Source organism: Gossypium arboreum, chromosome 3, assembly GCF_025698485.1.
Source record: "Gossypium arboreum isolate Shixiya-1 chromosome 3, ASM2569848v2, whole genome shotgun sequence".
In the NCBI taxonomy this organism is placed as follows: Eukaryota; Viridiplantae; Streptophyta; class Magnoliopsida; order Malvales; family Malvaceae; genus Gossypium; species Gossypium arboreum.
In genome coordinates, this window is record NC_069072.1 from 130,068,831 (window position 1) to 130,083,150 (window position 14,320).

At 31.3% G+C, this 14,320-nt stretch overlaps 1 protein-coding gene across 1 annotated transcript; it reads right to left on the reverse strand.

Annotated features, from left to right (window-relative positions):
* Positions 1-7,233: 7,233 nt before the first annotated feature.
* LOC108475263 (uncharacterized) lies at positions 7,234-8,144 on the reverse strand. Its single transcript, XM_017777237.2, has one exon. The coding sequence runs from the start codon at positions 8,063-8,065 to the stop codon at positions 7,385-7,387; it is 681 nt and encodes a 226-aa protein (XP_017632726.1). The 5' UTR covers positions 8,066-8,144; the 3' UTR covers positions 7,234-7,384.
* Positions 8,145-14,320: the final 6,176 nt, after the last annotated feature.

A 14,320-nucleotide genomic window follows, 5' to 3' on the forward strand; every position in this document is an offset into this window, starting at 1 on the left:
AGTACATCCCTAATCCAAAATCCACTCATCCGCTTTGACATGCCATTGCCATGCCAACCAAGCTAAAGTCGACTCCTCATCATGCTCTCTACACATGCATTAGAAATAGCTTTGCCCTTTTGTAGCTTAGGACAATTCTTTTTCCAATGCCCTTTTCACTGTAAAAGGCACATTCATCTTTGGCGGGTCTCCTTTGGACTTTCCCTTCTACCAGATTTGTCATTGTGTGAACGACCTCTTCTTCGTTAAGACTTCTGCGGTTGTATCTCGTGATCTCTTTTATCTTTCTTTCGAGTCTCGATCTATACAACGCACTACTGATCGCATCAAATGTGATCGTGTCCTTCCCATGAAGCAATGTGGTGGTAAGATGATCATATTCATCAGGAAGGGAATTCAACAACAATAATGCCTTGTCTTCATCTTCAAATTTCTCATCCAAATTTAGCAAGTCTGCTAAAATTTTATTGAATGAGTTCACATGGTCATTCATCGACATACCGGGTGCATACGTGAATCGATAAAGTTTCTTTTTCATATAAAGCCTATTTTCAAGACTTTTCGTTAGAAACTTTTCGTTAGAAACTTTTCTTCCAGTGTATCCCATAACTTCTTCGCTGATGTCTCCCTCATGACAGAGTACTTCTGCTCTTTAGCCAAACATAGGCGGATTGTACCACACGCCTGTCTATTGATCTTGGCCCACTCCTTGTCATCCATCTTGTCAGGTTTTTCTTCAAGGGCTATATCTAGCTCTTGCTGACATAAGATATCCAGGATCTCACATTGCCACATACCAAAATTATTGGTACCGTCAAATTTCTCTACTTCAAATTTTGCATTTGTCACGAGAGTCCTTGCGATGACGATCTCACGCCATTTTTCTCCTCAATCCCAACTCATCAGATCGTGAACAGATCAGTATTCAGTAAATAGTCTTTGATACGTAAATAGTAATCAGTATCGTGAATAGTGCTATATACGTGAATAGTACCGCAAGCGGTCGTATTCCCCAAGTACGAATCGGCTCGATACCAATTGTTGCGCTGAAGCGTGTGAAAGAGTAAAATTATTGTCTTGAAAAATCACACCAAGTTCAATTCCGGAAAGAGAGGTAGATCACAAAGATCACTTAAATACCAAGTCTTTCCTAGCGAAATATCCTCTATCGTAATTTAATAGCACAATAAATCACTACAATCACATTCACAAAATATGCAAAACAAATAATAAAGAACACGAATTTTAACGAGGTTCAAAGAATTTTGCCTACGCCCTCGAAGCACTACCAAATATATTTCACTCCAAAATTACAAGTGAAATTTACAAATAGAGAGAGAATAATGCCTTAAGTAGAGAATGGCAATTATGGGATGAAGAAAGTAAGAAATGGTTAGGCCTATTTATAGTTGAGGTTCAAGGATCAACTTGCAATGTCCCTATACAATTAGGGACCAAAATTGCAATTATCCCATGCCAACTTTTAACCCAACTTGCCAACCAATATTACTTTCTACTTTCGGTGCCCACCCCATTTGACTTTTCAAAGAATGGTGGGTTCCAATAAGCTTTGACAATTAAATAAATTAAAATTCAAAGATTTTTTTATCACCTTCTTCCACTTCAACACTCTCCTCTGTTAAGGAAGCCAAAACTCAGAGAACTCCACCCGTTTCCTTTTTCTTCCTGTTGGCGGTTTATTTATTTATTTATTTTTTAATTTCATAATTATCAAATGAATTTAAACTGTTTGGTGAGTTAAGTTGGTGTCCTACACTGTTCCTGTAAAAGATTAATATACAATTTCTTTTAAATATTTTTTAATGATAATTAATATTATTATAATAATATTTTGTTTAAAATTAAGTTGTGTTAAATATAATTTATATATAATTTTGAATTTTTCTAAATTTTTACATAAAATAAAAATTCTCAAGAATAATATTTGTTATTTATAATAATAATATTTTATAAAAATAGATTTTTAATAATTTCTGAATTAATTTGAAATGCGTAAGCATGTCAATCAGCCTTTAGATAATAAATAGTTAAAAAAGTCAAAGTTAAACTATCTTTTGACCAAATGCTTAAATACAGCAAAGATCATGGGTGAGCTTTCACGCGTTATTAACTCACGTGGTTAGTATAAACCTAGTGAAAGCGATGGTTTTTACGTTACGGTCCAATTCATGTGGCGCGTTTATTTACACGATCTAATTAGTGGGGTGTTTTCTCCTTGTTTTAGTCAGGATTTCGGCTTTCACTTTTCCGCTTAGAGTTAAAAGGCTTGAAGAAAGGGAACTTCCACCCTCGGTTTTTTGGATACTTCCAAAGTTTAAATTCGCTAAATTCAGATACCTTTTGTTGCTAATTTAGGGGGCTTAATTGAAGACAGTTTGGGAGGGAGTGGGTGGGTTGACTAATTTACTAAAAAAATCCCCAAAAAATAAAAAAAAAATTTATGTGAATAGGCTAATGTTTGGAAAAATTACAGAAATATGTTAGAAGCTTTATTTTACAAATTATTTGAAAACGCTTTTAATTGGACGTATTTTTATAAAAAAATTATTCCTATCATTTTTCTAAACATCGGCTTATTCACATGATTTCTTTATTTTTTAATATTTTGTAGTAAATTAATTGGTGGGTTAACCTTAAAGTTGAGATTGATAACTTTAAATTTGATTTTTAAAAGACATACTATTTTTAAGAAATAGTTTGATTATTTATTTTTTGTTAAATTATAAAGTAAAACTTTTGAATATTAAAATGTTCTCTAAATTTGTATATATTTTGTATTTTGAGAATTTAGTCCTCAAATTTTACTTTTAAAAGTTTATTGTTTCTGTTTTTAATTTAAAATTTAAGTTCAATTGTTATCACTATTAAATTTTCTAATGTGATATTTTGAAATTAAAAAAATTCACTCGATACTTATATAATAATAAAATAATGTTGAAAATGCTGATTAGGTTTTTTCTTAATAACACACATTTAAACTTGTCATGATAAAAATAGTTGTTTCCTATTAGAATAATGTTTTTAAGAAAACTTTGCCTCGAGATTTTGATTTAAATAGTTAACAATATTAATTATTTAGACTAACTACTCACGTTATAAAAGTAGAGAAATCAAATGATGTAAAGAATTAAAATTTATAGATTAAATCTCAAGTTTCAATATAGTACATGGGCTAAACTAAAATTTGACCATTTATTTTTATAATGTGAGAAAAAAAGTAAGGTAAATCTAAAAGAAATTGAAAACCACTGTTAATCTTGATGAACATTTAAATTATATAAAATCATGTAACATTTTAATTAAAATATTAAATTTATTATTTATTTAAACTAATTAATAATATTATAAAACTAAAAATTAAATTACATTAAAATTAAAATATATAAATTAAATTTCAAATTTTAAAAATTTAAAATTTAACTATTTTTATATGAAAAAATGAACCATAGTGTTACACGTGACTTTATATATAATTATATAGATTATGAGGTACGCATCATAAATCAACCATTGACTCAATTTTCAACTCTTTAAGGTTAAATTCTTAAACCGCTTTTCTTAGTATAAATAATCTTTTCAACTCATCATTTATAATTTTGTATTAAATTGTTAATTTTAATAATTATATATTAATTTAAGCTTACTTGTTTTACATATTGAACTTTACTTTTCTTGCCTTTAAATATTTTTATAATAGTGAATCTATATTTAACAATTAGATTTTTCAAATAAAATAAAATAACTATCTTTATTTATTTGAAAATTGATGTGTAAAATATAAATAAATTTAATATATCCTCCAATTTAATGATCCAGGAGAGTTATGAGTAGTTTAAGAATGATAGAAAAAAACCATAAACAAGCTCATTTAAGTAATAAAATTTTGTAAACTACATGAATTGTCACTAAATTTTGATTAAAATTACATTTTGGACATGCAACTTTCAAAAGTTACATACTAGTCGCGTTATCAAGTTCTTGCATTTTGGTTATTCATTTATTACTTCGTTAATAAAATGATAATATGATACGTTATCTCGATGGGTTAATAACTAATTTTACTCTTAAATTATAGCTAAAATATCATTTTAATACATTTAAATATTTTTAACAATTATTCTAAAAAATTCAAATATAAAAATATTAAAAAATCTTAAAATTGGTAATTTATTTGCTAAAATTATAAAAGAAAATTTAAAATTATAATTATACGCTTTTAAAACAAATCATAAAATTCTAAAAAGTCGAATCGGAGATGTTACATTGTACAAATGAACGCACCCTTCCGCTCAATATTCGGTGATCCTCTTTAGACATCAAGGTGGAATCTTTTAGAGCAACACAGTTGTTGTCATCCGTTTATCTAGTATCTAATAGAAAATATGTTGTACTCTTAGAAATTAAAACATGAAATTCTATAAAATTCTAAAATATATGGAAATGTTTCTAAAATATCAATTTTTTTGTATTATTATTATTTACAATTATAAAAATATAAAATTACTAAAAAATGCACGTCCAAAATGAATCTAGACTAATGGACATCTAGATTCATCTAAATCGTAACATCTGTTTGTCCATATTAATTATGCATGTGAAATAAAAATCAAGTTTTTATATTATAATTTTTAAATTATTAAAATATAAAATTTAAAAAATGCATGTCTAAAATAAATTTAGACAAACTTACGTCTAGATTTATCTAAATTTTGTTAAGTAAAATTAATAATGTCAATTCTTCTAGTCTATTGCTAATATCCTAATCCTTAGAAAATTGTTATTCATGCAATCACTTCCTTAGTTATTAGGTTGCAGTTTCGATTTTCTCTTCTAGTCGCTAATTTTTAGCTTTCATTTGCTATATGTACTGCCTATTTATAGGTTTCCTTGCTGAATAAAGTTGATGTGAATATTTCCACTTCCTCTCATCTCTTCTACTTTACTTGAAACTTTGTTATTCTTTACTGTTAACAGTGGTATCAGAGTTTGATTTTATTTAATAACAATGGCCTCTGACAGTTTTGTACAACTAGTGATTCCTCGCTTTGATGGTCATTATGACCATTGGCAAATGTTAATGGAGAATTTTCTGAGATCAAAAGAATATTGGCAAGTTGTCTCGGATGGAGTACCAGAATTAACAGCAACAATGACAAACGCACAAATGACATAAATCGAAGGAATGAAACTGAAGGATCTGAAGGCTAAAAATTATGTGTTTCAGGCTATTGATCGTTCAATCTTGGAGACCAATCTTTGCAAAGACACCTCCAAGAAGATCTAGGATTCAATGAAGAAAAAGTATGAAGCCTCAACAAAAGTAAAGAGGCAACAACTTCAAACACTTCATACAAAGTTTGAAAACCTTAAGATGAAATCTGGTGAGTCAATTACAATTTATTTTTCATGAGTCATGGCAATCATCAACAAGATGCAGATGTATGGTGACAAGTTAGAGGATATCATCATAATTGAAAAGATACTCAGATCCTTGACACCAAAATTCAATTTTGTTGTCTATGCAATTGAGGAATCCAAGGATACTAATGAACTCTCACTTGGTGAGCTGCAAAGCTCTTTACTAATACATGAACAAAAGATTAAGCAGCAAGACAATGAGGAGCAAGTGTTGAAAGGTTCAACAGGTAATCACTCGATGTTTAAAGGAGGTAAAGACAGAAGTAAAGAGGAGAGAAGTAACGATCAATGGCACCGACAGCAACAACGACAACGAGAAAGTCAATTTTAAGGAAGAGGACGCGAACGAGGAGGCTGTAACTCAGCAATTAATCTTCTAAGATCAGTAGACAAGTCAAAAGTTTTATAGGTGTCACAAGTATGGTTATTATCAGTAAGAATGTCGAAATAATTTAAATAAGCAAAATAGGGAAGAACCAACCAATTTTGCAGAATAAGAGCTGTCATGGGAAAAGGATAAAAATCACTCTTCAAACCAAAGGAGAAATTATCCACACTATTTCTAATGTTCTCTTCATTCCAGATTTGAAGACCAACTTACTTAGTGTGGGTCAGTTGCAAGAGAAGGGGTACGAAGTCTTCATTAAAAATGGAGTATACAGAATTCAAGATGAGAAATTGTGCTTAATCGCTCAGGTGAACATGACATCAAATCGGATGTTTCTGCTGTATCTCCAAAGTCTCACTCATTCATGTTTCTTAGCAAAAGTGAAGGATGAGGCTTGGTTATGGCATTTCCACTAAGGGCATCTCAACTTTGGCGGGCTCAAAATGTTACAGCGGAAAAACATGGGGATAGAACATATAAAAAATTCAGATTCTTTCTCAAGTGCATGTCAGGCGGTTTGTTTAATGAAAATTCTTTGAAGATTTGCAGTTCAAAAACGAAGGAGCTATTGCAATCTATTGAGACAATAACTCAACCATTAAACTTTCAAAAAATCTCGTTCTACACGGAAGAAGCAAGCACATAGATGTGAAGTTTCATTTCTTAAGGGATCTCACAAAAGATGGAACAATAGATTTTTGCTACTGCAAAAGTGAAGATCAAATTAGCAATATAATGATCAAACCTTTGAAGTTATCTATGTTTTAGAAACTTTCAATTTAAGGGAGGGAATGTTAAGTAAAATTAATAATATCTTCTAGTTTATTGTTAATATCATAATCCTTGAGACGTTATTATTCATGCAATCACTTTCCTAGTTATTAGGTTGCAGTTCCAATTTTCTCTTCTAGTTGCTAATTTTTAACTTTCATCTATTATATGTATTGTGTATTTATAGGCTCCCTTCCTGAATAAAGTTGATGCGAAGATTTTCACTTACTCTCATCTCTTCTATTTTACTTAAACTCTGTTATTCTTTATTGTTAACAATCTTGACATCCATTTATCTAGATTTATTATACACAAAAATAATATAGCTATCAATTTCTATATATTTTTTTAGATTTTAGGGTTTAGGACCGTTCTCCTGACCAATTCTTGATTCAAGCAATACTACCAAAATGTAACAACTCGACAACGTTAGTGACTATTACATAAATAATTTTTAAAAATTATGTGATAAAAACGTAATTTTAATATATATTTTTCTAACATCTCTCAATATTCAATAATCACATTAAATTTTAATAAAATTTGAAATCAAACCATATCTACCCATTAAATAAAAGATAAAGTCTCTTAAAATTATTTTCTTCAAATTTGAGTATCACTCAGCTTAGCATGGATAAAATCATAATTAAAATCACTTTATTCTAATAAAACTTATGAAATTACACTTCGGAAACAATTTCCTACAATTAGGAATTATTTCAAAGAAAAAGCAAAATTAGGAGCTTCTTAAATAATTAAAACTAATATTAAAAAAAATTAAAACCCCTAAACTTCACTTTTCAAGTTAGAGAAATCAAAACGACAACAAGGGCAACATTTCTTCTTCTTTAGCCAGGTTACAATGCAAGCTTCGTGAAAAACATGCGAGCAAGGAATGCGAGCCGCTTCGCCACCCACTGCCAATTCTTCCAAACAAATCGTACAATCTTTTTCCGCCGTTTCAACCACCGTCTTCCTCACACTCTCCGCCACCACTTCCATAGCCACCCCTTCGTCGTCATCATCATCTTCGATATCCATAGCATCACTCCCAAAGTCAGGCACTTCATTTACAACAGCCTCAATCTCCACTTCCATTCTCAAGACCTTCCCATCTGCATCCCTAGCAGCCGCCGCCAAGCGAACTGCTGTGGTTGCTATTTCTTCCACCATGGACTGTTGAACCGGGACTCGCATAGAGTTAAGCATGTCTAAAACGGCACCGTTGCCGTCGTTAATCAAGTCGTCGAAAGGAAACTCGTGTATCACTTGAGAAAGAATCCTCCCAGCTTCCTCAAACAGTTCATCGACAATGATAAACGTGGCCTTAACCTCGATTTCAAACACAGCAGCAGCAGAAGAAGAAGAAGAAGAAGAAGAAGAAGAAGAAGAAAAAGGTTTGAGTTGTGGGACTTCCATGTTCATGTCCAGATACATTTGAGAGTAGCTGTTGAGTTCCTCTGCCATTATTTATTAGAGAGAAACATTAGAAGAATAAAAAATCAATGCGTTGCGGGGAAGAACGCGAAGTGAACACTGAGAAAGTGGGTAACGAGGAAATTTGTATGAATTATTATAAGAAACAAGTCGGCCCGGCATCCTCCAATGATTTGATGTTCTTTTACGCGGTTTTCTAACTTCTTGCTGTCGGCCATTTGAAGACAAAGCCCATTCATTTGGGCTAAACCGCTCAGTTTCTTAAACCGAACTCAAGTCTGTGCCTTACTTGGTTAAAATCACTTTTACTCCCTGTACTTTAGAAATATTTGATATTTAGTCCTCATAATTAAAAAGTAAAAAAACATTAAATCCTTCTATTTAAAAAAAATTATAATTAATTGCACATGACACCCTTATTCTAAATTGGTCTATAAACTTTAAAGTATTCTAATTACATAGCCAAACTATTAATATTATATCAATCAAGTTTTTCCATTATTAAAATCGTTAATTTAACTATTAAATGACACATGAAATATTATGTGACATAACTTAAAACAAAAATTTTAAAGAAAAGTAAAAGTTGTCACATAATTTTAAAAGTAAAAACTAAAAATAAAGTAAAACGGAAAAAGTGGGAGTGAATGATAAAACACCAGTAAAAACTTTGAAAACCTCAAAACCAAGATATTTATGACATCCTTTTTATAGTATTTAGTTTTCTTTAAAAAATTTAAAGTTATGACACATGATATATGATGTCTAATAACGATTTTAGTAATAAAATGCCTTAATGATAAAACATCGATAGTTTAAGAATGAAATTAGAATATTTTAAAGTTTAAGAACTAATTTAAAATAAGAATCATAATTTAGGGATGTTTAATCAATTAAAATGTAATAATTGAGATCGTTAATATTTTCTTTATTCAAAGTTCTGTCCAATAATATATGCCACGTCAGTCATATATATATATATATATATATATATCAACTTGGCTTGTTTTGAAATTTATCTAGTTGAACACATGACATGTATAAACAGGTTAAATTGAAAGTTTTTGAATGATTGGATTAAAATTTGTAAATAAAAAAGTTAAGAGGATTTAATGTTGTAACTTAAATATTTCTATTACAATACAAAATCTAGTAATTTAACATCAACAAATTTTAAGTTTTGTACAAATAAGTAAAATTAATAGGTACGAAATGAAATTTTGAAATCATATAGAAGTATAAGTTTTCAATAGAAAAAAATATTTTGCTACTTTATATCTATTTGTTCGATTCAAATGATTTTGTATGTGGATTGCCATCTGAATTATACTATTTAAAAATTTAAATTTTTAGTTAGTATTTTCATTAGAAAAACAATCATTCGACTCTTTTTGAAATGTGGATGATCAAATTTGACTCTTTTTAAAAGGTTGATCAATGATAGAATATGGAGAAACACCAAGAATGTTTCATCTCATGTTGTCACATCTCAAAGGGTAATATCTCGATAACAAGAAGTATGGAACAAGTTGAAAGGTAAACCTATATGTTATTATTGTGGTGTTACAGGTCATATTAGACCTTTATGTTATAAGCTCCTCAATGATTTTAGATGGCACAAGGTGTTTCCACAAGACAAACCACGAGTTGAAAAATTTACAAGAAAGTGTGAGAAAAAACCAATCACATATCAGTTTTGAAGATTAATAAAAGATTGATGCTTGAATGAAACACAATGTTGCAACATAGGTAGATCATGTTGAAGACATTTCGATCTTCATGAATATTTCTGGAAAATGTCCATATTATTCCATAAATTACAACTCTTGTTGTGATGATGTAATATCTCATCTTATTCCCTTTAATGAATTTGATGTAAATTGACAAGGGGAAAAAGGAGCAAATGAGAGAAATTGAATTGTGTTGTGCGGAATCGTGTGCAAAAGTAAAATTATTATACTAAAAAATCACACTAAGTTCAATTCCCAGGAAAGAGAGGTGGATCACGAGGATCACTTAAGTACCAAGTCTTTCCTAGCCAGAATATCCCTTTATCGTAATTTAATAGCACAATAAATCACTACAATCACACTCACAAAATATGGAAAAATAAATAGTAAAGAACACCAGAATTTTAATGAGGTTCAGCAAATATTGCCTACGTCCTCGGACACTACCAAATATATTTCACTCCAAAATACAAGTGAAACTTTACAAATAGGGAGAGAGAATAATGCCTTAAGTAGAGAATGGCAAATGTGGGATGATGAGAATGAGCAATGGTTGGCCTATTTATAGTTGAGGTTCAAGGGCCACCTTGCAAAGTCCCTATTCACTTAGGGACCAAAAAATTGCTATTATCCCATGCCCAACACTAAATAAATATTTGGTGCTCATAACTTTGACCTTTCCAAGGTATGGGTAGGTATGGGAAAGGTATGGGAAAGGTATGGGCAAAGTATGGGGTATATTCTAATAAATTGTTACATATTGTCTTAGAACATTTGGTACTACAAGTTGTGCATCAAGTTTTACAATAAACTTGCATTAATTTTGTTGCCAAGGGGAGTGAATTTCATTTGATTTTATGGTTGTTTTGTAGCTTACCTGATTACATATTGAATCATTAATCTAATATTGCTTGGAACTTGACTTGCTAATTTTATTTAAACATTGTGATGGAACGGAAGTAGTTTCATATGTTTGGACTCACTTGTTCATTATGTTATGGGTTGAAAAATTTATGAAATCTAAAGATTATGTGCCACTTGAGCTTGGCACACCTCTTGACACAACTAACTTGAATTTTTGATAAAATGGCAAGATTTTTCAATTAAATCGGAATAGTTGGTTGGACTGATTGAATTGGGAATTGGTTGGGATACCAATCTAGAAAAGGACATTGAATTGGTTAACTTGAGAACCCATATGGACTGATAGAATCAAGAGCCAATATGAATCGATTGAATTGAGTAAAAAACCAATTGAACTAGTTGAATTGGATTTCTAATGTATTTTTTTTTAAATTTTTTTATAAACTTTTGAATGATTAATTTAATCGAACATCAAACCGACAAATCGGTGGCCTGACCGATTCAACCACTAGTTTGACCACCAATCCAATTCTAAAAATCTTGCAAAATGGGGGAGTAATGTATGTTACTATTGCAATTCTACTAATGCAATTCAGAGTGTGAATTAATGTGTGTTACTATTGTTGTTGCTACTGCTATTAATACAATTCTATTGTTTCAATTCAAAGTGTGAATTTGGAGTTTGAGTAATGGTTTATTTTTTTAGACATTTGCTTGCTTGACTTTCATGTTGCTATGGAAGAATTCATTTTTACTTTAAGGTTTTGTAAAAAATTGAATCTTTATCTATTAATCAAAAAGAAATTATTTGGTGCATCTTCAGTAGAGTTTTAGTCTTTACAAGTAGGTTAGGGTTGATCTATCGTAATTTAATATGTCAAATTAGGCTCTCTAGTACGGTTAAAGAGCTTGTTTCTAAACAATTTATATGTTTATCAACAACTACGAAGAGTTAAGTCCAAACAAAACCTTTATGTATCACGATAAAGAGGATAAATAATTCTTATGACTTTAGAATATCAAATAATTCAATTTAATTAGATAAAGTTTATCTCATCCTCTAGTCGGACATGCCCACTGGTTGGTTGTCACCCTTGGATTATCATGCAATAATGCCGTGTTCAACTACTTGTAACTTTTTGCCTAACTTATGCCTGTATCCACAATTTCTTACCCACAACTATGGCCTACTGAAAACAAATACATGTTCCTATTTCTCCATAATAGCCAACAAATAATTGGGAAGAACATTTGCCATTCAATATCATGATACCTATAATTACCTATATTTTGCAAATTCTACAACAACCAATCTTAAAGCGAAAAGGAGAAAAATTGTACCTGATTATGTTTTGGCACAATTGACAACCACACCGCTTTAGCGAAATTGCAATCACGTAAAGCATGAATACCTGATTTATCAACATGGCTACACCTCCTACAACTTCTATCATTTGTCAAGTGTCTCATTACCCTTTCATCATTAGTCAGAATTCTTCCATACCATAGAGTCCACATGAGCATTCTAACTCTTTGAGGCACTACTGTTTTTCAGATCATTTTCTAAGTATGTGCATTGAAACCCAAATCAAATTGATGGAGTCCTTTATAGGTTTTATATACAGAGAACATCCCCCTAGTCACCCATTTCCATGCAAGACAATCTGGCCCAACATCTAACAAAGGTGGGACTACTATGCCTATTTGCAAAACAATGCTGTCAGGAAGTAAATTTCTTAGATAGCCCCAATCCCAATTACCATTATCATCCACCAAATCACTAACTCGAAGAGCATCATCCAAACTTGACCCTCTAGTATGCCATGTTTTCAAAATTACCACCTGAGGGATCCAAATGTCATTCCAAAAATTCACCAGACACCTATCCCATTTTGCCCAATAAACATTTGTCCAATACCTTTGCCCACAATTTCATGAGCGACCTCCAAAAGAATAACAATTACTTCTTGAAATACCGATTGGTAAAACTCCACAAAAATTATACTTGTTTCTTACAACTTGTACCCATAAGGCTTTTGTCTTCATAAACAACTGGAATCCTAATTTCAATAAGAAAATTTTATTTTGGTCCATCAAGCTACGTATACCAAGCCCACCAACAGCCATAGAAGTACAACAAACATCCTAACAAAATAGTGTTGGTTTTCTTGTCTCAACCGTTGATCCCCAAATAAAATTCCAAGCCAACTTTTCAATTTCTCTATAGGCCGAAATCAGCATCTGAGCCGTTGCCATGAAATTTTTCAAAATAGACAAGAGTACTGCTTTTGCTAGCGTAACCCGATTGGCCAACAAAAGCTTCTTTGCAACCCAGCCATTCAACTTGTCATAGACCTTATTCACAACAAACTCAAATGAATGAATACCAACTCTCCTATGTAAAATCAGCATGCCAAGGTACTTCCCTGGATCATCAGTGCACACAAACTCCATTTTCCTACAAATAGCCGAAGATAATTCATCTGGAACATTAGGTGAAAAAAAGATTTGGGATTTACCTTTATTCACCTTCTGTCCCGAGTAGTAGCAAAATTGATTTAGAATATTAGTAACAATATCAGCTTGCCTCAAATTAGCCTCACAGAATAACAATAAATCGTCTGCAAAAAACAAATGAGAAATATTCGGCCCCTTCCTAGACAATCGCAATGGAACCCATCTTTTTTGATTAACTGTTTCATTGATTAGTTGCCCCATCCGCTCCATACATAGAATAAATAAATAAATAGGGTAATAGGGGATCCCCTTGCCGGATACCACGAGAAGGTTTGAAAGCCTCAGTCATCATTCGATTCCAAAGAACTTGAAAAGATGATAAAGACACACAGTTAAGGATAACAAGAATTAGAGTAGTTGGAAAACTAACAACAGACAACGTTTCTTCTAAGAAATCCCACCTTAATCTGTCGTATGCCTTTTCTAAATCAATTTTGAAGATCATCCAAACTTCCTTCCTTTAAAGTTTTTCATAGAATGAACAGCTTTCTAAGTGACAATAATATTGTCCGAAATATTTCTGCCCATCACAAAGCTGGCTTAATTTTGACTAATCAGTTACATCATTAACGATCTTAATTTGTTGACAAAAGCTTTAGTGATAATTTTGTAAGCTATCGTACATAGACTAATAGGTCTAAACTGCAAAACCTTCTCAGGTCATTGAACTTTTGGAATAAGAACAAGTAATTTTTTATTCAGTCTTCGATCCAAAGAATGCCCCTCTATTACCCGCTAAACCATTCTACTCAACGTCGACCCTACAACATCCCATTGTGATTGGTAGAATTTTACATGAAATCCATAAATTCCAAGTGATTTAAGTGGCACCATATCAAACACTGCTTTACGAATCTCTACATCCAAGATCGTCATACACAACATGTTTTTTAATCTTCGTCGACTGAAAACACCATTCCTCACTACCAATTTTGAGATCCACAATTTTGTTATTTTTGTCATCTAGCCAATGTATGAATATGAAAAAAATATGGTATTCCTGTCTCATTTTACAAGCTAATTAGAACATGATTTTTGGAACCATAATTATTCCTCATGATGCAAAATTTTCTCCACTTATAATCTCAATTCCAGCTCTCTGTTATAAAGGTACTGAGAGTATATTAATTCCATAATACGCTGGACCCATTTAAGTTCTGAAATTAACTGGCAC